This window comes from Haliotis cracherodii, unplaced genomic scaffold (genome assembly GCF_022045235.1).
Source record: "Haliotis cracherodii isolate W230 unplaced genomic scaffold, xgHalCrac1.p SCAF_20, whole genome shotgun sequence".
Taxonomy (NCBI): Eukaryota; Metazoa; Mollusca; class Gastropoda; order Lepetellida; family Haliotidae; genus Haliotis; species Haliotis cracherodii.
The window spans coordinates 2673138-2697660 of record NW_027266276.1 but is presented as its reverse complement, the minus strand read 5'-3'; the positions used below and the strand labels follow the sequence as shown (position 1 = coordinate 2697660).

The following is a 24523-nucleotide window of genomic DNA, read 5'->3' as shown; positions in this document are numbered from 1 at the left end:
CTAAAATGTGTGTATTACTTTGTTCAATATATTTAATGTTAAATAGTGTTTTAGTCTATGTATTGTTTATTCAGATAATCTATGGTGTTGCCATACGTGTGTCAGTTTGGATCCACACCCTTGTATCACCCACAGGGTATGCATTGTGTTATTTATATTTGTCTAAGACTTACAATGTAATCTAATTGTGATGACCACATTTAATGTAAGATCATATCATTAATTTATGTCTTAATGTATTGTATATGTTTATACAGAATGTGTAAGCGTTATGTATTTATAGTGTGTATATAATAGAGTCAAAAGAAAGTCAAGGAGTTATCTCCCTTGAATGTCGGTATTGTGGATCATGTATATTACTGTATATGTTGTAGTATAATCGTTTAAGGTTCAGTCTATCTTGTGTTTAGTGGATGACTGAGATATGTAAATACTTACTTGTAATGAGCCTGTGCTATGTATCTAGCATTAATAATAACGTTTTACTTAGTATTTATTGTGTAATTATGTGTTTTAGGGTGTATGATATCTAGATCCTTGATCACACTCATCGCATCGCAATAAAGACCTCAACCCCGTAGTATGTGTTTGTTGACTCATTAAAGACATTCACTAAACTGCTACATAACCATTTACGACATACAATTTACATATTATAAATATATTACGAGGTGCGATGTTTACAAACCAATCACACATCATCATTTCGAAGGAACATTTCGTGAGAAGGAAGTGAATTACTGAAATATTTTGACAGATTGAATTAAAATAAAAATTATTTACCTTGATTTGAGGAAATTGTCAATATTTGATAATTAAGTTTTGGTTATGACTATTTTGAGAATAGGCTTTATATTCACTTCACAGTGATTTTGCTGTCTTCAGGACAATTTCAAGTGGTTTGTTTATCTTTTGATATGACTTTACCAAATTTTAGAACAACTTTAGGACATTATTGATGACAGTCAGTCAGTATCCTAAAATAGGAACTTGTCTGAATCCCTGTTTGTGTGTATTATTTTATTTGAGGAAAAGTCATGTTCACACCAATATTTGTGAAGCATACTTGGGATATATGTTTAAATATCTAATGAACTCCAGGTGTCAAGGAACCTGATATTTTGCATTAAAATGTATGTTGTTTCATGCATAAGTAGGTGAGGTGAAATGGGCTTTAACGTCGCGTCCAAGATTATTACAGTTATACAGCGACGTGCATGTACGTGTGTGTGTTTGTGTGGCTGCTTGTACTAGTCTGGACTGATGCCGATTTATAGTGCTAGCTCACTGAGATACCATGCCGCAGTTCAACATGAATACCCCACTCAGACACAGTATACCGACTCCGAGCCGACCAGACCTTGTTTTAGCCCCTTAATGCCGAGCGCCAGACAGAGTAACGAAAAGTACCATCTTTTAACGTGTTTTGGTATGACGCGGCCAGGGATCGAACCCCGAAATTTCCGCTCTCCGGGCGGACGCTCTACCACCAGACCACGGATTCGGTCTCATGCATAAGTAATACTTGTTACTTCACATAAGATATTTAAAATGATATATATATATATATATATATTTTGGTGTTATGTCCTATAGGCATGTGGTTTCTGGAGCAATAAAAGAATTATTTCTTCTTAGTAAGTAACAGTCATGATGTCAACAGGTAATTTTGTTGATTAAAACTTCTGACATATATAAGTCTTTGGATGGCATTTAGAAGTGATACATAAAAGAAAGAGAATTTAAGGATGGTGGTCTTCCTCATAATTAAGAAGTTGGCATCCATAAGTTCTCTTCCTAATGAGATATCTGTTGTACTTAAGTTACATGTTTAGTTGGTAACAGTTATAATTCTTGGATTCATGACAAGTCTTTTGAATAAAAGATCATATATGTATTTTGATTTGTGTTTTAAATTTTATCAATGCAAGTTAATTTTTGGGAAGTACTGCAGACCCTGTCTTCAAATACTTTTACCATCGCAGGTTTCCCTTTTCTGGAACATGGATCCGACTGATTTGATATAACCATGGCAGTTACAGGTGCTCATTCTATCTTGGATCCTCTCAATGTTTTCCACTGTTTTCACATCCATGTACCTGAATACTGACAGTTTATTAAGTCCAATATTCTGGAAGTGTGACCAGGGATTTATATCTAAATTTAGAATTTCAAACTAAATGCCCTTGGCAAACAAATTGGGGAAAAAACTAATAATTTAATTTCCTTACATTCTGCATTATTTTAGGATGGCATAGAGATCTTAAAACTTGGGAAGAGGGACAGTTTACCGACATCTGATGCAGATTTGGGTCTGAATATAATCCTCTGAGCAGGTCTTGATTTATTCCAGGTGACATGCCCGACCCCATGTTCCCGATGCCCAAATAAAATAGATCTATATGTTATGATTGATTTATAATATAATAAAAACCAATCTACCAGTGAGGGGAAATGATGTACTGCTTTGATTTTATCAACTATTGCTTTATGTTTATTCAGTAAAAAGACCCACTAACTCGATACCTTTCAGGTTATATTGGTTTTACTTAGAGCACCAGACACAAATACGTGGGCAATGTAACTGTTGACAATCTATTTATTGCTGAGTGCCATTTATAGATATCAACAGGATTTGTAACTCGTGCTTGTGTTTAAGGTTTCCAGTACTGTCCATACACTTAAATTACGATGTAAAGTAAGAACAAAATTTAGTTACTCCGCCCTTGGATGAATAATATATTATTGACATGCTGTAAATTGACAAATAGTATGCTCTGCCTGACATGAGTGCTTCGAAGTAGTGCACGCTTCTAACTTTCAGCCATGGTGACTTTCTCATCGACCAATACACCATTACATCGGACTTATGACTCATTCTCACCCCCGATACGCAATTTGACAACTAAAATAGAACCCAAAACAGATCATGTATAACTCTCTTTAGATATTTTTGACACACGACTGGTAACAAAGTATTCTTAGCCAAATTCATCGCCCGCGTATTCAGGTTTCGCCGGCTTTGACGCCATAGCGAATAGCCAGTGGTTGTCCCCCCAAACGCCGAAAACGAGGACGGCAGCTTGTGGACGGGACTGGATCGGTCTATTGTCCAATTGTTCCAATCATAACAAATGACAAAATGTCCCACAATCTTTTACCAAGATGTATTCATCTTCAGAAACAAAAAAACCCAGTTTTATCTTAAAACTGAAATGTAAACAACATGAGCGACGACGCCACTATCGGTACCAACTTTTCGTCACTGTCTGCACAAACACTACATTGATTTCAGTGAGCGCCACGGGACACCAGCAGTTTCACCACACCACCATGTCCCTCGTCTCTCGCCACGTCGGCCGCAGTCCGCCCTTTCTTGTTCCTGGCGTCGATGTCCACCACGTTCAGAGACAGGAGAGACCTCACCATCTCCACGTCTCCTCTACGACAGGCTAAGTGAAGGATGGTGTCACCATAATCGTCCACCAGTGACACGTCAGCTCCTTTTAGTCACAAGGAGCTCCACCACTTTTCTGTTTCCAGGGTATGCTGCCGCCATCACCGGTGTTCACCGGTGTCCTGTTCTTCATTCCTCTACTCTTGTTGAAGTCCACTGCGTTCAGAGACAGGATATACTTCACCGTCCCAATCTCTCCTCCATAACAGGCTAAGTGAAGAATGGTGTCACATCATCGCCCACCAGTGACACATCAGCTCCCTTACTAAAGTACTCACGGAAATGAAAAAACCCTGTTTTTTTCGACCTCAGATCTTAAATAAATGCAGTTAATATACAAAATATGTAAATATTCAAACAACTAAATTAGTACTAATTGGGCAGTGGCACAAATACAGCGTATCAAATGTTTTTATGCCTTTTTAGATGTAAAAGTGTGTAAAAACGTGAATAAAACAGACTATTGTGAAACAGGGCATAACCAGGTGTAAGTAGATCAAGGTGACCTATGACACCTTGACAGCAGGTGAGAACAGGTGCATAATGCCTATAGTCTGTTTCTGCTATGTCAATTTGGACTTTGTTTTATTTTTGAATGTTGAAAGTGCCGACAAATTGCCTCCTGTAAAGTACATTTTGTATTGTTCACTGAGATCAAACTAGCAAATCCAGACTAGTTCCTTTCGAGTTGTTTTGTTATTTCGTATTTACAGCTACGTAACACTTTGTGTCGATTTTTAAATTCAGACAAACAGGGTTTTTTCATTTCCGTGAGTACTTTAATAAAGAGCTCCAAAATGTCTCTGTTTCCCTCCTTTGCTGCCTCCATCAACCGTGTTATGCCTTTCACTCTACAGTTGAGGATGTTTACCCCTGTCTTTGACTGGATCTTCCTCGCCCTCCCCAGGAACCCATTCTCGCAGGCGTAAAGGAGTCGGCGGCAGACTGCTGTTGATGGAAACATCAATATTGTTCACACCTCGAAGTGTTGATACGTTACACGAACATTGATACACCAATGAACACTTCCAACATGTATGATAACAATACAACGATTAACGAAATGACGACAGCTGGTTCATGTAATTCAGGATGATGTATAAAATGTTTAAAATCTTTCTGCTGCATCAAGTGGTTGTATCATTATTCTCTGTTTGACAGGAGTAAACTTTTGTTAGCCTGAGCTTTATAAGATGATAATGTCCGTACAGTTGCTGTTTGAAATTAGTAGAATAATATGACATTGCACTGGTTTTATATCAGCATGTTTGTTGTTTTACGGCGTACTCAGCAATATTCCAGCTATATGATGGTGGTCTGTAAATAATGGAGTCTGGTCCAGACAATCAATTGATTGACATCATGAGCATCGATCTACGACAACGCAACCGATTCCCCACGTCTTTGTACATGTGCTTCTTATTTGTAGAGACTGTTGGAATGAAGGGTTAATGAGTAAGTTACCATCTGCTGGGTTCTCCCACCTACCCTGTGAAGCAGACGTTTGTGTCGTCACTGGGAGCAGTGAGACCCTCTCGCTGTGGCTCGGATGCTGACTCGGGTCGCTCGAGGCTGAAACACAGAATATGTTGTTCAGAAAACTACATGTATATATTGCACATACGCATAACATACTGAACAACAAAAGTTCGTGTGACATTGAATACGATTTAGTGCAAAGTTATGTTTTTTACCAAATCTGACACAGTTTCGGTTTGCAACAGATAAAAGATTCCTGTAAGTGTTCAAATGGTTTAACTTGCCATACTGACTTCAGAAATATGCTATATGCTATGCAAAACAACAATAAGGTACAGTGTATACCTACTTGGGTTGCCATTCGAGACAAGACAAGACAAGTTTTTTTGAACGATGTCGTATTGGACACAGTCGATATACCCACGAGTATCTTTTAAAAGGTGAGGATCCTCCATTCTGTGTCCCGTGTGACAGTCAAGCATATTTTACTTGACTGTGTTGATTTTTCTCTCATAAGGGGCAACTATTATCATTCAACATCTTTAAAGGATCTTTTTTATAATATCAGTGCTGATTTAATTCTCGTTTTATTAAAAGAAATTTCATTATTTTATAATTTTTGAATTGTTTTAGAATAGTTGGATATTATTGTCAACTGAGATGTATGAAGGCGGTGCCACTCAGGGGGTTAAAGTAGTGTAAAATTATTTTCCCGCTGACAGTGGCACATGAGTCCATTTATATTGAAGTAATTAATATCAACTAGTGTTGGTTAATAGTGTTGGTTAATATTTCGTACAACCACTCGTTACCAAAGTGATAGCATAAATCCTGCTGGAATCATGCAGGAAGCAAAAGCACTGTAAGTCCCCATGATCCCCAGTCAGGTGGTCTAGCTTTGGTTATTAGTGGTCTATAGCCATATTTAAATTGATAAGACTTAATCTATGTATAGCTAAATGGTTTTTAAAAATTATGATCTGGTTTGTTTTAATAAAAACTGTGATAAACCTCACTATTTTACTGTCCTTTGTCGACAGATATTTTAAATCTAATACCTTGTTCCCATCGCTATATGACTGAAATATTGCCGATGCGATATAAATTTTAACTCACTCACTCACTCAGAAAATGCGTGATTTCATGCCAAAATGTCAATTTACAAATCAATAGCGTGTGTGTCCTCCTCTGGTTGCGATGCAAGCAACACATCTTCGTCTCATGGAATGGACCAGGCGCACAAAGTCCTGTGGTATATCTGTCCATATCTGCTGGAGCATGTTTCGTAGTTCCTGGTGTGTCTGTGGAACACGTGGTTGACGTCGAAGGCGCTGATCCATCTCATCCCACATGTGCTCGATTGGTGAGAGGGGAGCGAGCCGGCCAGGGGATGACATTCACGTTGTTTTGTTGAAGAGAATCCTGAACAAGTCGAGCAATATGAGGCCAGGCGTTGTCATGTTGAAAGGTGATGCCTGGGCCATGACGACTCAAAACCGGTAGAACAACGCGGTAGCGCTGTCCGTTGAGATTTCCCTCTACCACTATCAAACGGGTCCTCTGTCTTGCTGTAATCCTACCCCATACCTATAACGCTGCCGCCCCCGTACCTCGACGTCGGTACACTCGAATCCGTCCATCGCTGTGGCTGAGGTGAAAACGAGCCTCGTCAGTGAATAGAACTTGTCCCCACTGCATGGCCGTCCAGCGTAGACGCTGTTTCCACCACTGTAGACATGCTTGACGGTGGTTTCCTGTCAAAATCGCGGGTCTTCTGGCGACAATCCCTGCACATCTGTGGCGGCGACGTACGGTTTGTGAACATTTTCGTCGAAGGCCAGGGATGCTTCTTGCAGTCACTGTTGCTGGCTGGAATCGATTTCGTAGGTGTTAAATTGTCTTGCAACATCACGTTGAATCGATCCTGCTTCAAGTATACCAATGGCTCGCAGACGCTCATTTTCGGACAGGCGTGGCTTTTCGTAATGTTGAATAATTGCGTAATTGTTTTGTTTTTCTGAACCGTTGTTGTCAGCACGATGCTAAACAATGCATATGGAATCCCGTTAACGCACATGTTTTATACCCATTCTTGGGTAGTGAAATGCATAGGGCTTGCATAAAAGTCAACTTCTGCATGGAATGCTTGCTTTTCTGTAGCAGTTGCGTTTTTATGACTTGATTCCATACATGTACTACAATATTGAAAACCAAACTTTACTGGTTTGAAAAATACACTAAAATATTGGTGTCACAGGATCTTTTGTTGTTGAGTATACATTCTGGCCACAGACAAGTTCTTGCCTTTCGACAAATATGTTGCCTTTTAAAATATTCACTGATGAATTTGATTTAAATACATTCGTTATAGTGGAGGTATAAATATAAGGTAACTTTGTGATTGACAAATTCCTTAAAGTAGATTCAGATTGTTGTTCATCTATCCCATGCATCTATGTCGTAACACTTCCTTAATCCAATTTCTAAAGTTTAAATCAGAGTGTATTATGTTGCACACTGCCTTTGGGATAATTACCGAGATATATTGCTTATCTTTGTTAAATGTTGTAGTAACTGAATAAATTGTTATTTTGGAACATGAACAAACAACATTCATGAACATTTTGTGAAATCAAATCAAATCAGATCTTAAATACAATAAAAACAAGAATATGTGCAGTCATTACTGTATTGGGACACCCGATGAGCTCTTACACCAGATACCTGCTCATAATTACAAATTATGGAATGATAAGTATTTTAGTTTAAATTAATTAATTGTGGGAGGTTTTGTTTTGACAAGGAAATGACCCCCTCAAGTTGTTACGGTATTGCGTTGCAGCAGAATGTCTATATGGCAAACCTACATAGTACACACAGGTCAAATAGTAAACATTGTTTTCTATGTTGTCCCTGTGTATTTAAATAATACTCAGACATGTGTCTGTGAGATTGAAAATCAATGCACAGTGTTATATATTTTGTCAAGAAGGATATGACACCCACCAGTGTCGTTCTAGTGGGAAACATATTTATCGTACATTTCACCGTCTATTGTAATGAGAAGATAATGTCCATTTTACACAAATTGACAACTGTCTTGATGGCTTGTCTATGTCCATATAATTACAGTGTTACAACTTGACACTAGCCTGCTTGCCCGGGGCTGGTACAAATTCCTGCAGGCGAGTCGAATGTCCTCTTGTTTTAACATAAATACGTTACAAGAGCATTGTATCCTTATATGGGCTGGTAAAGCTTTTAAGTTCAGTTTTAACACTTTAAATGCATGCATTATGCGAGCAGAAAACACAGAAATACACTGTAATAAATGTATGTACAGCGACGACCTATCTACATTAGTAATTGTTCCTAGTGACGTTTCTAGATGTTTTAACACTGAAACTGTTACAACTATTTCTTTTTGAAGCGAAACACCTGGCATGTTACGATATGTCTACGAAAACACTGCCATGGTTTCAATATTCAACAATCCCTTTTAACATAAGAATAAACAGATCTTACTGGAGGTCTATGTTTTCTAAAATAGGAATATGATCGTTCTGTGGACAAGAGAGCATTATGTAGGCGTAATTAAAATAATATTTTTAACGTTTGATGAGGAGTTTACTTACGGCAGAATTTACATCGTTTGGTGTGTCGGGTTATACAAGAGATTTTCGGTAATTCTCTAACATCAAAGGTATAACTATGGGATGACAATGTAATGCGAAACAGCTCTGCTTGACCCTGCGCTTGTGTAACAAACACAGTTGTAGTTCCGTGACAGGCAAACTCTGTAGCTTTGTTTGTAGCACTGTCATAATTTGAACATACCGAGTAAGGGCGGTAGTACAATCCTCACAGATCAGCTAACTATCTGAGACCGAATGTTGCCGACACAACAGTCCTTTAGATGACGTTTGGTTGGAAAACCATCAAGGGTACAAACACGTGGCAATTACTAGTATATGGTGACAAATACGACTGCCCGTGTGATAGGCACCGAATTGTTTTTGCATTTGTCTGTTTTAAATGAGTCAAATTAGTAACAAAAATGAGAATCGTTTTCCACACGTGTTCCACATTACCTTATCATTCTTTACAAAAATGTTGTTGCAGAAATACATTTGTTCCACATAATATTGCCAGCATATTAATAACAGAAAGCTCTAGAGGCCTAGTGTGCAAACACCCATCGATTTGAAATGTTGTTGGAGACCGGCATTGAATGAATTGCTAAAGGTATTATGTTGCTGTGAAACCACGTTGGTTATTTATAAATCGACACCAACAATAACGACATCTGAAATATTGTCTCAAACAAACGATCCAAAATGTATTTTCAGTCTCAGAAAAACAACACTTTTTGCCATGATTAGTACTTTGGTTTTACAATCATTGGAGCTGAAGCAAAGCCCAATGGCAAATGAGAATAATCATTTCAACGCGTTCGTACTTACTTCATACATGTATGTGCGCAATTAATAGAAAAGGCAGACAACAGAGTTCCTTGCAGTCAGTCTAGTACCCCTGCCACAGGACCTAGAGATGTCACGATTCGTCACATCTCACACAGTCCAGTCAACGAATTACATATGTTGTTCAACCGTTTCATTCATTCGTCAAGTCTATTCACACTGACCTCGTCAGATAAATGTGGTTACAAGTGCTTATATTGACATGAATTCAAAGCCGTATATTATAACATAATAACTTGTATATTAATTTACTATACAGTAGACATTATATCTTAATTAATCAAGTACTGCCACTATTCTGCAATATAAGCTGGCTACGCCTCAAATCGAAAAGAACAATTGAAGAACGGAGCAGGGTTTATTTCATGAAAACACTTTGTTCTATCATGACGTCATTCCTGGACATTCGAATCTGCGCTCGCAACTTGATGACGTTATATATTGGACGACGTTATGTTTGAGAGGGGAGTGTCTCGTGATTTGTTCCCCATAGATTTAGCTGAGCAACGCAGATAAACGCAGTGGCCGAACGAACGCATCCAAAAGTGTGAGAGATTTTGACAGTCGGTATTGTGAGAACAGGTACAGATTATCGACGTGAGGATTGTGAGAATGTCCGGGAAATACCACTACCAAACTCACCTGATGATTAAATGGAGTTGTCCGACATTGCCGAGGTCGGATTCTATTCATGATCAGGGAGTCTTCATTATTAGAATATGGGTAAATATTTTTAAAGCTTGTACTTTTTATCATCATCCTTAAAGAGGCTGTACATTATATTGATGTCTCATTATATAAGAAATGTATGACTGGTGGTCATTGTTTATCGTACAATAAAACACTGCACTGAGAAAAAACTACTCGAGGCTTCGCCCTCCAATGATTATTCTCCCTGTAGTGTCGTTTTATGATAAACAACTGCGCCACTCATAGTTTCTTCTCCCTGCAGTATATTATTGTACGATAAACAACGCCTACTCGTTGTTTATTTCTTAAATAAATTACCTGATGAAATTAAGAAACTTAACACTATAATCATTGTTCTTGGTGATATGTAAACAAAATTAATATAAAATGTTGACCTCTAGACAATGGAGACTGAAAAGGGCCAAGTCAGTACGAATCTGGCAACGCCGAGACTGGTAGAGAGGCGCCATCACTAATGAAAGCAGGTTCCGCTTGTACAGAGCGGATGGCCACGTGCGTACCGTCGCAGGGGTGAAAGCACAGCGCCCTGCTGTGTTTATGAGGTCATTCCATTCGGTGGAGGGAGCGCCACTGCTCACCGTTGGTGTAGATACTGACCTATACTTTCACCGAGACTTCCATGTTTGATAACACTGACACTGACGTAGTCACATGTTCACCTTATGTACTGAGCCAGTCTGACACCTAGACCTTCATGTTAGGTAACAATGACATGGTCACACGGTCAATGTTATAACTGACCTATATTTTCCTAGACATCCATATTAGAATACACTGACTTGGTCAACTGACGTCCTGCCTGACATCCAGACATCTTAATCACTATCAAATAGTGCAGATACCAGATGTTCGCGAAAAGATGCGAGTATCCTGCTCCACCTGATGCAAATAAAGCAGCATAACCTTTCCCATATCCAATAGAAATCTTTGCATAAAGCAGAGTCGATTGTACGGTTCCAACTATATCATGAGCATGTGTTTATGTGTAGTAATGATACCAGGTGTTCGCGAAAACGTGAGCGTATCCTGCCCCAGCGGTGGCATCCTTCTCAAACACATACAAAGACAAATCAATTGTTCACCTGAAAAAAACACGGGAACATATGGTACAAATAAAAATATGGAATTGCATCGGACATCATTTTTGTCACTGATGCATCAAATTTGGAAATGTCCTCCACATGTCTAACACAAAACTTTTTGAAAGCTTTGCCGACGCCTTAAATGCTGTGACCTTGATAAAAAAACATCTGAGCAAGAGTCGTATGACGCTCTTTGAAATCGTCGAAGAAAGAGCATAATCGACTTTATCTTATAATGGGTAGGTTTCTCTGCAGGATAAAGCCCACGGATAAAAACGGATAATGCGGATAGAGATACAAATACCAAAGGTCAAGTTTCGAGTCAGAATTTATCATCTGGAATCTGGATAAACTACTGTGATAAAAGAACAGTCTAATATACTGAAAATCAGTGTCTAACTGTGACGTAGCTGAGGCATTTTACAAGTTTGGGTAACTTTGGGGACATAAATTGCAAAAACATTTTGCGAGGGCACTAGTCCTAGCCAAGCGGAATCAGTAGCCACATCTGTGCTCGTAGATCTCTGCGGCTTGGATTTGGCGGACATATGTTTGAATAGTTACCTTGTTTTGTTTTGTCGCTGTGTGTACATCTGACTGCACTTTTGTAACGTTATGACAGGACAGACTGTCAACAACGCCTCACCGTGGCCGTGACGTCTCACAGACTAGGGTTAGAGTAGCTTCCTTTGACAAAGGGCAGTTACTCTAGTGGACAGGCCGATGTATTGCCACGAAAGGCAATTAAAAATAATTCGTGTAGGCAATTGATGTTTTGCGTATTTGTTGTTTCGCCACTGTAAAAAAACATGTTTCAGTTGGAACTATATTGACTACTGTCATTGTCCGACTGACACATCACTTACCCTGTGATGTAATATATATTAATGCGCACTTTCCAGGAAAACCTGCAATGTTTCGGTAATGTTTGTAAAAAAAGGAAGCGATTTTCAAGCACAGAATTGAAGAATGACATTATATGATTTAAATTACCTTGTTTTGACAAATCACACGATCAAACACCTGACCTAACACAAGAACATATGGTACAAGTCAGAATAGGGAATTGCATCTGGCTTCGATCTCGTCACTGATGCGTCAAATTTGGAAGTGTCTTCCATATGCCTTCCATAAAACTTTTGAAACCTTTACCAAGGCCTTGAATGAACCCTGAACAAACAACTTTTGTGCAAGAGTCGTATGGCGCGCTTTGAATTCTTCGTAGAAAGAACATGCCCAAATGTACCTCTAAAGTTGTGAAATGTAGATACCAAAAGCTTGAGCTGATGGAAAGGTCCCCGACATGAAAGGAAAATACAAGTTATGCTATAATTATTAAATCAACGGTGCCCTTCACTGTCATGTGTCAATACACGTCATGCGATTAAGATCAACAGTGCAGAAAACCATAAAGGGTCAATACAAGTCTTACTATAATTATTAAAGCAACAGCGCCCTTCAAGGTCATGTGTCAATACACGTCATGCTAGTGAAATCAACAGTGCAGAAAACTATCATAGGTCAATACAAGTCTTGCTATAATTATTATAGCAACAGCGCCCTTCACTGTCATGTGTCAATGCACGTCATGCTATTAATATCAACAGCGCCCTTCACTATCATGTCTGCGTAGACACCACCCTTATCAAAAGAACAATGCCTATCACAACTCTACTTCCCTTATCTGTTTCATCGATTCAAAACATTAGTGTCCTTTCTCTATCACAGATCTATACATGTCATGAAATGATTCAAAACAACAGTGCCCTTTCTCTATTACAGATCAATACACGTCATAAAATGATTAAAAAAACCAGTGCCATTTCTCTATCATAGATCAATACATGTCATGAAAGGATACAAAACAATAGTGCCCTTTCTCTGTCGTAGATCAATACATGTCATGAAATAAATCAAAATAATAGTGCCCTTTCTCTATCATATATCAATAAATGTCATGAATGATTCAAAACAACAGTGCCCTTTCTCTATCGAAGATCAATACATGTCATGAAATGATTCAAAACAACAGTGCACTTTCTCTATCGTAGATCAATTCATGCCATGAAATGAATGAAAACAACAGTGCCAGGTCTCTATCATAGATCAATACACGTCATAAAATGATACAAAACAACAGTGACCTTTCGCTATCATAGATCAATACACTTCATAAAATGAATCAAAACAACAGTGCCCTTTCTTTCTCTATCATGGATCAATACATGTCATGAAATGATTTAAAAAACCATGCCCATCAGTGTCACAGATAAATACACGTCATGAAATGATACACAACTACAGAGCCCATCACTATAGTGAGTGAATACATGTCATGCTATTGAAAACAATAGTACCCTCTGGGTATTCTCTGGGCGCTTACCGTTTACGCAGACGGTTTTCCCAGACCTAGTATCCAAACATCGGGAAATCAGGCTGCAGGTCTTGGATGCACAGGGCCATGTCTTGACCTTGAAGACCAATGAAAGGTTTCATGTTCATATTGATTTATTGCCTTTACTATGAATTGTAGACGGCCTTTATACCTGGATTTTGAGTAGAACAGATCTGATATAATATTAAAATAATACAAATCTGAAATTTTTCGCTGAGTGATTTGTTTGGTTGTTTCTTTTCTGTCATATATCTGTATGGCTATTAATCACACAAATACACAATTATGCCGGTGAAGAAACTCCAAGGCAGAACGTCAGCATCAAATACAGAATTGAATTACTACTATTGACAACATCAAGTTTACACATGCTGTGATAATTGAGAAGACAGCATGAAACTTATATGCGTTTAGATTTTATTTAGCTACATGTAGGTGTATCTTTTACTTACATAACCATGATCCTTAGATTGTACGATGTATCCTTCCCTCTTCTTAATTTTCTTTGCTTCATCGCTTGATAGTCGACAGGTCAAAGTTTCATGATTGTATTCGAAACTCAGACATCCACCCTTTTCATTACATCTTACTTGGCACAATTTGATGCCAATGTTTCTGATGGTGGCAGAACCAGGCGTCAACTTGTCTACGTTCTGAAGTTCAGATTGTTTCGTGCTGCATGTGGAAAATACTGACAAGAAGTAAACTGCAAGACACAAGTTTCTACTGTCACTTGACCACATCTGCGTCATCTTATAGTGTTCACAAAGGATCACAGAATTTTACAGAATAGAGACTACTCCCGGTACCAGAGACTGTCACTTAGTAGATGAAGACAGCAAGACTATCTGCACGAAAGTTACCAATGTACCACCAGGTAGGCTGGGGAATGCTTTGAAGCAGCGCGAGACGACGCGTGACGCTGCATTGAAGAGATCAATGCAACAACGTACGTGCACAGAGTGGGCAGGCACTGGCTCTTGTGGAAGCCGTTAAATGGCTTAAATCTCGGTCATGAACAGCTGTTTTATTTTCTTGCATTTTCATTTTGACAAAAAAAGTGTCTCAGATTGAAATCCTCATTCTTACAGATATCTCCATATAAAATGTAATGCCCCTTTCTGAAAGACAAATTCCTGATTATGTCTCAACAACATCACCAGGTCAGTTGGATATATATATAGTTATATACAGGCAATGTACACGAGGTCAGCTAGGTACATATGTACGCAGGTAGTGTACACCAGGTCAACTTGATGCACATGTTACAAATAGACGGGTAATGTACACCAGGTAGAGCAATATACAGGTAATGTGCATCAGGTCCGCTAGATGCAGTTGTTACAAATAGACAGATAATGTACACCAGGTCAGAGAGATGCATATGTACATCTATAGACAGGTAATGTACATCATATCAGCTGGTTGTATATGTACAGCTTTAGACAGGTAAAAGTCCAATCATCTACACCACAATGAACCCAACATTCCCATCACCTACATCACTATCAAACCAACATTCCCATCACCTATACCACTTTCAAACCAATAGTCCCATAATTTAAGTCACGATCACACCAACATTCCCATCACTCACACCACCGCCAACCCAACATGCCCAATACCTATACCTCCATCATCCCAAATGTCCCATCATCTACACCACAATTAACCCAACATTCCCACCACCTACACCAATATCAAACCAATAGTCCCATCACCTACGCCACTATCAAACCAATAGTCCCATCACCTACACCACTATCAAACCAATAGTCCCATCACCTACACCACTATCAAACCAATAGTCCCATCACCATTTCCACCATCAACGCAGCATTTCCACCACCTACACCACCATTAACCCACCATTCCCATCAGGTGCATTACCATCAGCCCAACATTCCCATCACCTTCACCTTCTCACAAAATTCCCATCACATATACTGTCCTGTAGTGACCACCGGCTGGGTGTGAGAGACAATACTGTTTTGTACTGACCATTCCCTGGATGTGAAAGACCAATACTATCCTGTACTGTACTGACCACTGTCTGGATGTGAGGGACCAATACTGTCCTGTACTGACCACCGTCTGGGTGTTTGAGACCAACACTGTTTTCCACTGACCACCGTCTGGATGTGAGAGGGCCTATACTGTCCTGTACTGACCACCGTCTAGGCGTGAGAGACCAATTCTAACCTGTACTTACCCATCAATACCCATCTGTACTGACCACCGTCTGGATGTGAGAGATCAATACCCACCTGTTCTGACCACCGTCTGAATGTGAGGGACCAATACCGACCTGTACTGACCACCGTCTGGGTGTGAGAGATCAATACCCATCTGTACTGACCACCGTCTGGATGTGAGAGATCAATACCGACCTGTACTGACCACCGTCTGGATAGGAGATATCAATACCGACCTGCACTGACCACCCTCTGGATGTGAGAGATAAATACCCACCTGTACTGACCACCGTCTGGATGTGAGAGATCAATACCCATCTGTACTGACCACCGTCTGGATGTGAGAGATCAACACCGACCTACACTGTCCACCGTCTGGGTGTGAGAGATCAATACCGACCTGTACCGACCTCCGTCTGGGTGTGAGAGATCAATACCGACCTGTACTGACCACCGTCTGGATGTGAGAGATCAATACCGACCTGTACTGACCACCCTCTGGATGTGAGAGATAAATACCCACCTGTACTGACCACCGTCTGGATGTGAGAGATCAATACCCATCTGTACTGACCACCGTCTGGATGTGAGAGATCAACACCGACCTACACTGTCCACCGTCTGGGTGTGAGAGATCAATACCGACCTGTACCGACCTCCGTCTGGTTGTGAGAGATCAATACCGACCTGTACTGACCACCGTCTGGATGTGAGAAATCAATTCCGACCTGTACTGACCACCGTCTGGTTGTGAGAGATCAATACCGACCTGTACTGACCACCGTCTGGTTGTAAGAGATCAATACCGACCTGTACTGACCATCGTCTAGGCGTGAGAGATCAATACCCATCTGTACTGACCACCGTCTGGTTGTGAGAGATCATTACCGACCTGTACCGACCACCGTCTGGTTGTGAGAGATCAATACCGACCTGTACTGACCACCGTCTGGGTGTGAGAGATCAATACCCACCTGTACTGACCACCGTCTGGGTGTGAGAGATCAATACCGACCTGTACTGACCACCGCCTGGGTGTGAGAGATCAATACCCATCTGTACTGACAACCGCCTGGGTGTGAGAGATCAATACCGACATGTACTGACCTCCGTCTGGTTGTGAGAGATCAATACCGACATGTACTGACCATCGTCTGTCTAACAGTGACGAGCTCTGATCAGCGACTAAGTTCGTGTCATTATTTATTATCATGCAGTATCTTGAGTAAGTGTGGTGGGTGGGGGGTAGGGGTATTGAGAGGGAGGGGCGGTCGTCTGAGGCGGCAGAATTCCATGTGCAGAGTTGCGTCCACAACTGGATTCCATACAACAGAGGAACTAAAAAATGTAACAAGGAAAATAGTTATGCTTGGATAACCAGGAAGCATAATTTAAAGTAAATATAGTATATTGTGGTATAGTATGTGTTCTCGTCAGTGAAATTTCTTTGAACCTATGCACCCATGGTGGCCAGGGAAAGGAAAGGTCCCCGGAGCGCTATCTCATGTTGCAAGAAGCAACTAAAAGGGTCGGTTTTAAGCTTCTGTGAGTTGGTTGACTCTTTGTCATCATTACCCACTGGGTTGTCTGAACCGTTTATTTACAGGACGCCGGGATACAGCTGGGACTTTACCGAATGCGGCGTAAAACAAAACACACTTTTGAGCGCACACTCGGTTTCACTTACGAAGAACATAACAATGACTTTGCCCTGGTTTAATATCAACAACTTTATGTGAAGTTCACACACTTTACTATACCGCCTTGGTGTCCAAATGGCAAAATCCAGTGTAGTTTAGCGTGTAACTCTTTATATTGTACATATAATCTATATACCCAAAATGTTTATGCTACTGTGGACATTATCAAATCCTCTATATGAAAAGAACTAATAGTTTATTTGCACAATGTATATTTCTACTTGCATTTATCGCACCCAGGCGTATGTAGTATAAAAAAGGCATTGAGATAAAGTACAAGCAGGATGTATGTTGTTTCAGAAGAAATGGTAGGGTTCACTCCATATATTATCAAATGGCCTGTGTATGTGTGTATGTGTGTTATTGTTTGTTGTTTAACGCCGCACCCAGCAATATTGCAGTTATATGACGGCGGTATGCAAATAATCGATTCTGGAATTATTTCCATCATTATCTCCGCAGCTCTTATATGACGACGTGCGTGCACACACACGTATGTGTGTGTGTGTGTGTGTGTGTGCGTGCGTGCGTGCGCGCGTGCGTGCGTGCGTGCGTGTGTGTGTGTGTGTGTGTGTGTGTGTGCTTCCTTCTACTAGTCCGGCCTGGTGCCGTTTTTATAGTGGTAACCCAAAGAGATACCATGCCACAATTTATCATGACAACCCCACTCAGACACAGTATACTGACGCCGAGCCGACCAGTCCTTGTTTTAGCCATTTAATGCCGAGTGCCAGGCAAGTTAACAATAATTACCATTTTTCAACGTGTTTTGGTATGCCTCGTCCGGGAATCGAACCCCAATCGACCTTCTGCTCTCCGGGCGGAGGCTCTACCTCTAGACCACGGGTGCGGTCTTGCTCCGGAGGGAGTCTGGTTACAAAACACCTGAAGTCCTGTTCCAATACACTATATAAATGATCGTCGACAATAGAATATTCCAAGTACAGAATTGGATCGCTAACCAAAAATCTGTATTGCCCATCATATAAATTATTTAAAATCTGTCTTCTTCAATCATGGACGTCATCAACAATGTTCTTTCTGTACAATTCGGGTTATATTTTATTCACTTGATACTGAGAACTATCTCTGTCAGGGTTACTTATTCATGGAAGAGTAGGCAGGAGTAATATTTGGAGCCTGCATCGATGTATTTTGTGAAATCACACATTTACTTTTTTATACACGTTTAAATATACTCTTCAAAAAAAGAAACTTGACATAGATATAAAACCACTTTTTGCCAAATATCTAAAATAATTACAATTAGATTAAATGAGAACCAAATAATTCAAACAGAAAGATGATGTGTCTATAAATCGCGAAAACACATGCAAAGCACATAAAGCAATTTTACAGCTTCATCCAAACGCAACCGCCTGTAAAAAACGTGCAGCACAGGATCCCGCATTTAGGCATGCAGGCCCCCCTGCTGAATTGGTATAAAAGTCCACATCAACGGCTGTTCATACAGACCTTATAACGGCAGTAGAGGCGGTGACAGAATGCCAAGATTGAATGCAGCTCAACGGAACAACGCCATTTTGAGATTACAAGTTGGAGCAACTCAGCAAGAAGTGGCCAGGCACTTTGGCGTATCCAGACAGACAATCTCCGCACTGTGGACCCGATACAACAACATCAACAGAGTTGACGACAGACCAAGGTCAGGAAGACCAAGGGTGACAACCCAAGCACAAGATCGATACATCCGGCTGCGACACCTCCGAGACCGCACTACCACAGCAACGTCTACAACCACACAGATCCCTGGGGTACACAGAATATCAGACCGCAACAGACTGAGGGAGGCTGGACTTTTTGCACGAACACCTGTTCGACGTCATGTATTGACCCCACGTCATCTGGCCGACCGTCTGCTTTGGCGCCAACAGAGGGTTAGATGGGCACGTGCAAGATGGAGAAATGTACTGTTTACTGACGAGTCCCGTTTCCTACTCACACGTGCTGATGGGCGCGCACGTGTCTACAGACGTCGGAGTAAACTGTGTGCAGCAGGTTGTCCCATTTGGCGGCGGGAGTGTCATGGTATGGGCCGAAATTCATCACGGTGGTAGAGCGCCTCTCGTGATGGTGGCAGGTGCATTGACAGGTGTGCGATACAGAGACTTGATCCTACAGCCTTACGTTTTTCCTCACGTCAACGTTCATGGCGGACAGTTCCAGCAGGACAACGCTCGACCGCATATTGCACGCGTTTGTCAGGACTTCTTACAACACAACAACATCCAGACATTACCTTGGCCAGCCCGGTCACCAGATTTGACCCCGATTGAGCATCTGTGGGACGAGTTCGCAGAAGGAATCCACCGCCCCAAACACTTCCGGCGCTTCTTGATGCACTTCAGCATGAATGGCAGCACATCCAACAGCGTGTAATTGACAACTTGATTGCATCTATGGGTCATCGGTGTCAAGCGGCGATTGATGCACGTGGTGGGCACAACCGATACTGACATTTTCTGTACCCCTTTGACATTAACTGTATCGTTGACGTGTGTCTGTTTAGGTGACACGATTAATGTTTTGAACATTGTGTACATTGATCAAACATTGTTTCAATTATGGTTTCTGTGTCCTATTTTGAAACAATCGCATTATATTACATTTTGAAAGTCAGTGTCAAGTTTCTTTTTTTGAAGAGTATATGTTTCCTACTTAAATTTTATTAACACATTCTAAAGAATATACGTGACTCCTGAAAGCAGAGAACAAAATTTACTATGATTTGCTATCACTGAAGTTTCATCATCTTCATGTTATTGTATCTATGCCTCTACAGATTAACGAAAATACTTTCCAGTCTTAGTTACTGTGGAAACATATGCAACACTTGATCTCTTAGCACGTATGAGACTAGGTCCCCAACAGCCCCAGGATCACCTGGTAGGAAATGACCAAAGAGAGGAGGCTAGGTTACAGTGTGGTGGTAGAGGGGAGACTTGGCTACAGTGTGGTGGTAGAGGGGAGACTTGGCTACAGTGTGGTGGTAGAGGGGAGACTTGGCTACAGTGTGGTGGTAGAGGGGAGACTTGGCTACAGTGTGGTGGTAGAGGGGAGACTTGGCTACAGTGTGGTGGTAGAGAGGAGACAAGGTTACAGCGTGGTGGTAGAGACGGGACTAGGTTACAGCGTGATGGTAGAGAGGAGACTAGGTTACAGCGTGATGGTAGAGAGGAGACTAGGTTACAGCGTGGTGGTAGAGAGGAGACTAGGTTACAGCGTGATGGTAGAGAGGAGACAAGGTTACAGCGTGATGGTAGAGAGGAGACTAGGTTACAGCGTGATGGTAGAGAGGAGACTAGGTTACAGTGTGGTGGTAGACAGGAGACTAGGTTACAGCGTGATGGTAGAGAGGAGACTTTGTTAAAGTGTGATAGTAGAGAGGAGACTAGGTTACAGTGTGGTGGTAGACAGGAGACTAGGTTACAGCGTGATGGTAGAGAGGAGACTAGGTTACAGTGTGGTGGTAGACAGGAGACTAGGTTACAGCGTGATGGTAGAGAGGAGACTAGGTTACAGTGTGGTAGTACAGAAGAGACCATGCTAAAGCTTGGTGGTAGAGAAGAGACTTTGTTACAGTGTGATAGTAGAGAGGAGACTAGGTTACAGTGTGGTGGTAGACAGGAGACTAGGTTACAGCGTGATGGTAGAGAGGAGACTAGGTTACAGTGTGGTAGTACAGAAGAGACCATGCTAAAGCTTGGTGGTAGAGAAGAGACTTTGTTACAGTGTGATAGTAGAGAGGAGACTAGGTTACAGTGTGGTGGTAGACAGGAGACTAGGTTACAGCGTGATGGTAGAGAGGAGACTAGGTTACAGTGTTGTAGTACAGAAGAGACCATGCTAAAGCTTGGTGGTAGAGAGGAGACTAGGTTACAGCGTGATGGTAGAGAAGAGACTTTGTTACAGCCTGATGGTAGAGAAGAGACTTTGTTACAGCGTGATGGTAGAGAAGAGACTTTGTTATAGTGTGGTGGTAGAGGAGAGACAAGGTTACAGCATGGTGGTAGAGAGGAGACTAGGTTACAGTGTGATGGTAGAGAGGAGACTAGGTTACAGTGTGGTAGTACAGAAGAGACCATGCTAAAGCTTGGTGGTAGAGAAGAGACTTTGTTACAGTGTGATAGTAGAGAGGAGACTAGGTTACAGTGTGGTGGTAGACAGGAGACTAGGTTACAGCGTGATGGTAGAGAGGAGACTAGGTTACAGTGTGGTAGTACAGAAGAGACCATGCTAAAGCTTAGTGGTAGAGAGGAGACTAGGTTACAGCGTGATGGTAGAGAGGAGACTAGGTTACAGTGTGGTAGTACAGAAGAGACCATGCTAAAGCTTGGTGGTAGAGAAGAGACTTTGTTACAGTGTGATAGTAGAGAGGAGACTAGGTTACAGTGTGGTGGTAGACAGGAGACTAGGTTACAGCGTGATGGTAGAGAGGAGACTAGGTTACAGTGTGGTAGTACAGAAGAGACCATGCTAAAGCTTGGTGGTAGAGAAGAGACTTTGTTACAGTGTGATAGTAGAGAGGAGACTAGGTTACAGTGTGGTGGTAGACAGGAGACTAGGTTACAGCGTGATGGTAGAGAGGAGACTAGGTTACAGTGTGGTAGTACAGAAGAGACCATGCTAAAGCTTGGTGGTAGAGAGGAGACTAGGTTACAGTGTGATGGTAGAGAGGAGACTAGGTTACAGTGTGATGGTAGAGAGGAGACTATGTTACAGCTTGGAGGTAGAGAGGGGACTAGGTTACCTTTTGGTGGTAGAGAGGAGACTATGCTAAAGCTTGGTGGTAGAGAGGAGACTATGTTACAGCATGGTGGTAGAGAGGAGACTATGTTACAGTGTGATGGTAGAGGAGACAAGGTTACAGCTTGGTGGTAGAGAGGAGACAAGGTTACAGGTTGGTGGTAGAGAGGAGACGAGGTCAAAGTGTGGTGGTAGAGAGGAGAGTAATAATGTGCTGAATAATGTGATAGACAAAATACTCCTTGTTGGACACCCTGATCCTGATTAAAATGATCAGACAGGGTTGAACCCACGCGGACTTGAAATTGTCTTTCGGTTAAAAAACGGGATACAAACTGGGGCAAACGGCCCCTCAATCCAAAATCATGAACATCTCATGATTCCAAGTTGTATCATAGGCTTTTTCTAAATCGAAAAAGATGGATACAGCATGTTATTTATATACAAAGGAATGTTTTAGGAACGATTCTAAACGCACAAGATGATCAATGGTACTTCTATTTTTACGAAAACCACACTGGATATCAGTAATGAGATGATTGGTTTCCAAATGCCAAACTAAGACATTAATCACCATTCGCTCCATAGTTTTGCAAACGCAGTTAGTGATATAGGACGGTAATTTGCTGGATCTGTATGATCCCGACCAGGTTTTGGCATGGGGATTACAACTGCATTTTACCACGAAAGAGGAAAAGTACCTGATGTCAAAATATCATCAAATAAATTTAAAAGCGTCTTGAGACATGATTCAGGCAAGTGTTTTAAGAGCTTATAATGAATATTTTCAGATCCAGTTGCAGTATCATGAGCTTGCTCAAGGGCAGTATTGAGCTCATGCATTGAAAATATTTCATAATAATCTTCACCATTTTCAGAATGAAAATAATCTTTTTCTTTCCTGTTGTTGCTGAAACTTGAAACATATATGCCTGAAGGCCCTTGACCTTCTGAAAGTCGTTTCAAATTCAAAGTGGGGAGGGGATCAGAAAACCCTCCTCCACTTATCCGTTCTAAACTGGACTATGGCTCCATCATTTATGGTGGGGCCTGTAAAAGTAACTTAAATATATTTGATAGTATTCATCATGAAGGCCTGAGGCTTTGCCTTGGAGCCTTCAGAACATCCCCTATCGAAAGACTGTATGTGCTTTCAGCGTGAACTGTTCATTATTCTTCAATCTACTGCCTTTTCCAAATATAACTACTTTCATCTTATCCACGTTGACTTTTAAATGACATTTATCACGATAAGTAGTTAGCTTATCACTGCTGCTTTGTAAACTTCTAAAGGTGCTATCAAAATTAAAATATCATGTGCAAAAGCAGTAAGATAAATAATTCCAACTAATTGATATGAATGCACCTCTGATTATCGAAAGACAAATTAATCATTCATAATGAAAGAAATTAATAATGGCGACAGCTGGCATCTTTGCCAAACATCAATATTACATTCAAAAAAACTATGTTGCCATCTTGTAATGAAACACAAGACTTCACTTTCTTATCCAGTGTTCATTAATCAAAATGTTTTACCTTTCGCATTTCCAAACAATAATTTATGAAACAGACCCTTTCTAAAATGTGAATCAAAAGCTTCCAATCAATACTCTTATCTACCCTTATGAAGAAACAAATACTTTGAGATAATAGTATCAAGTGTAGCAAATATTATCCACAGTCTGGAAACCTTTCCTAAATCCAGTTTGTTAAGATACAAAAACGTTCTCACATTCAGCCCATCAATTCAATACAGCAAATTACTTTGGCAATTATCTTTTTCAAGTAGAGTCATAGGCCTATACTCAGCCAGGTTTTCAACATGTCCTTTCTTGTGTATAGGAAGAATCCGGTGGCAGATACCTTGCCGGAATGGTACACCTCACCGGAAAGTATGCCACCTGGAATCCGGGTGTCCGGCACCGGATACCTCACTGGATACCTCAATCTGGGTGTCCAAGGATCCGGCACCGGATACCTCATTCTGAGTTTCCAAAAACATGTCACAATTTGTGGGGTGCATTTTGTTCAATAAAGTGTGAAACACCTAAAAATATATTGGAAACTAACCATGAAAATTGAACATTGCTGAAGGTATCCGGAAGGTATCCGGCAGTTATCCGGATGCAATTTTTCGAGATGTCTTTCTCCTAGTAAATAATGTTAGCCTAGGCATAACAGATAGCCGTAGTAATATTCTGCGTTATTTTAGTTGTAAATATTCCCTTAAAGTTGAGATCTATGGGCATGTAC

At 40.8% G+C, this 24523-nt stretch overlaps 2 protein-coding genes across 2 annotated transcripts; one reads left to right on the top strand and one right to left on the bottom strand.

Moving 5' to 3' along the window:
* Positions 1-3291: 3291 nt before the first annotated feature.
* On the bottom strand, positions 3292-6005 carry LOC139470434 (uncharacterized). Its single transcript, XM_071252843.1, has 4 exons — positions 5995-6005; positions 4946-5029; positions 4329-4405; positions 3292-3503 (listed from the first exon to the last, which is right to left on the bottom strand). Exons 1-4 carry the CDS (start codon positions 6003-6005, stop codon positions 3292-3294), a joined length of 384 nt encoding a protein of 127 aa, XP_071108944.1.
* A 14409-nt stretch (positions 6006-20414) lies between these two features.
* Positions 20415-20891, top strand: LOC139470433 (mucin-19-like). The gene has a single exon (XM_071252842.1). The coding sequence runs from the start codon at positions 20415-20417 to the stop codon at positions 20889-20891; it is 477 nt and encodes a 158-aa protein (XP_071108943.1).
* Positions 20892-24523: the final 3632 nt, after the last annotated feature.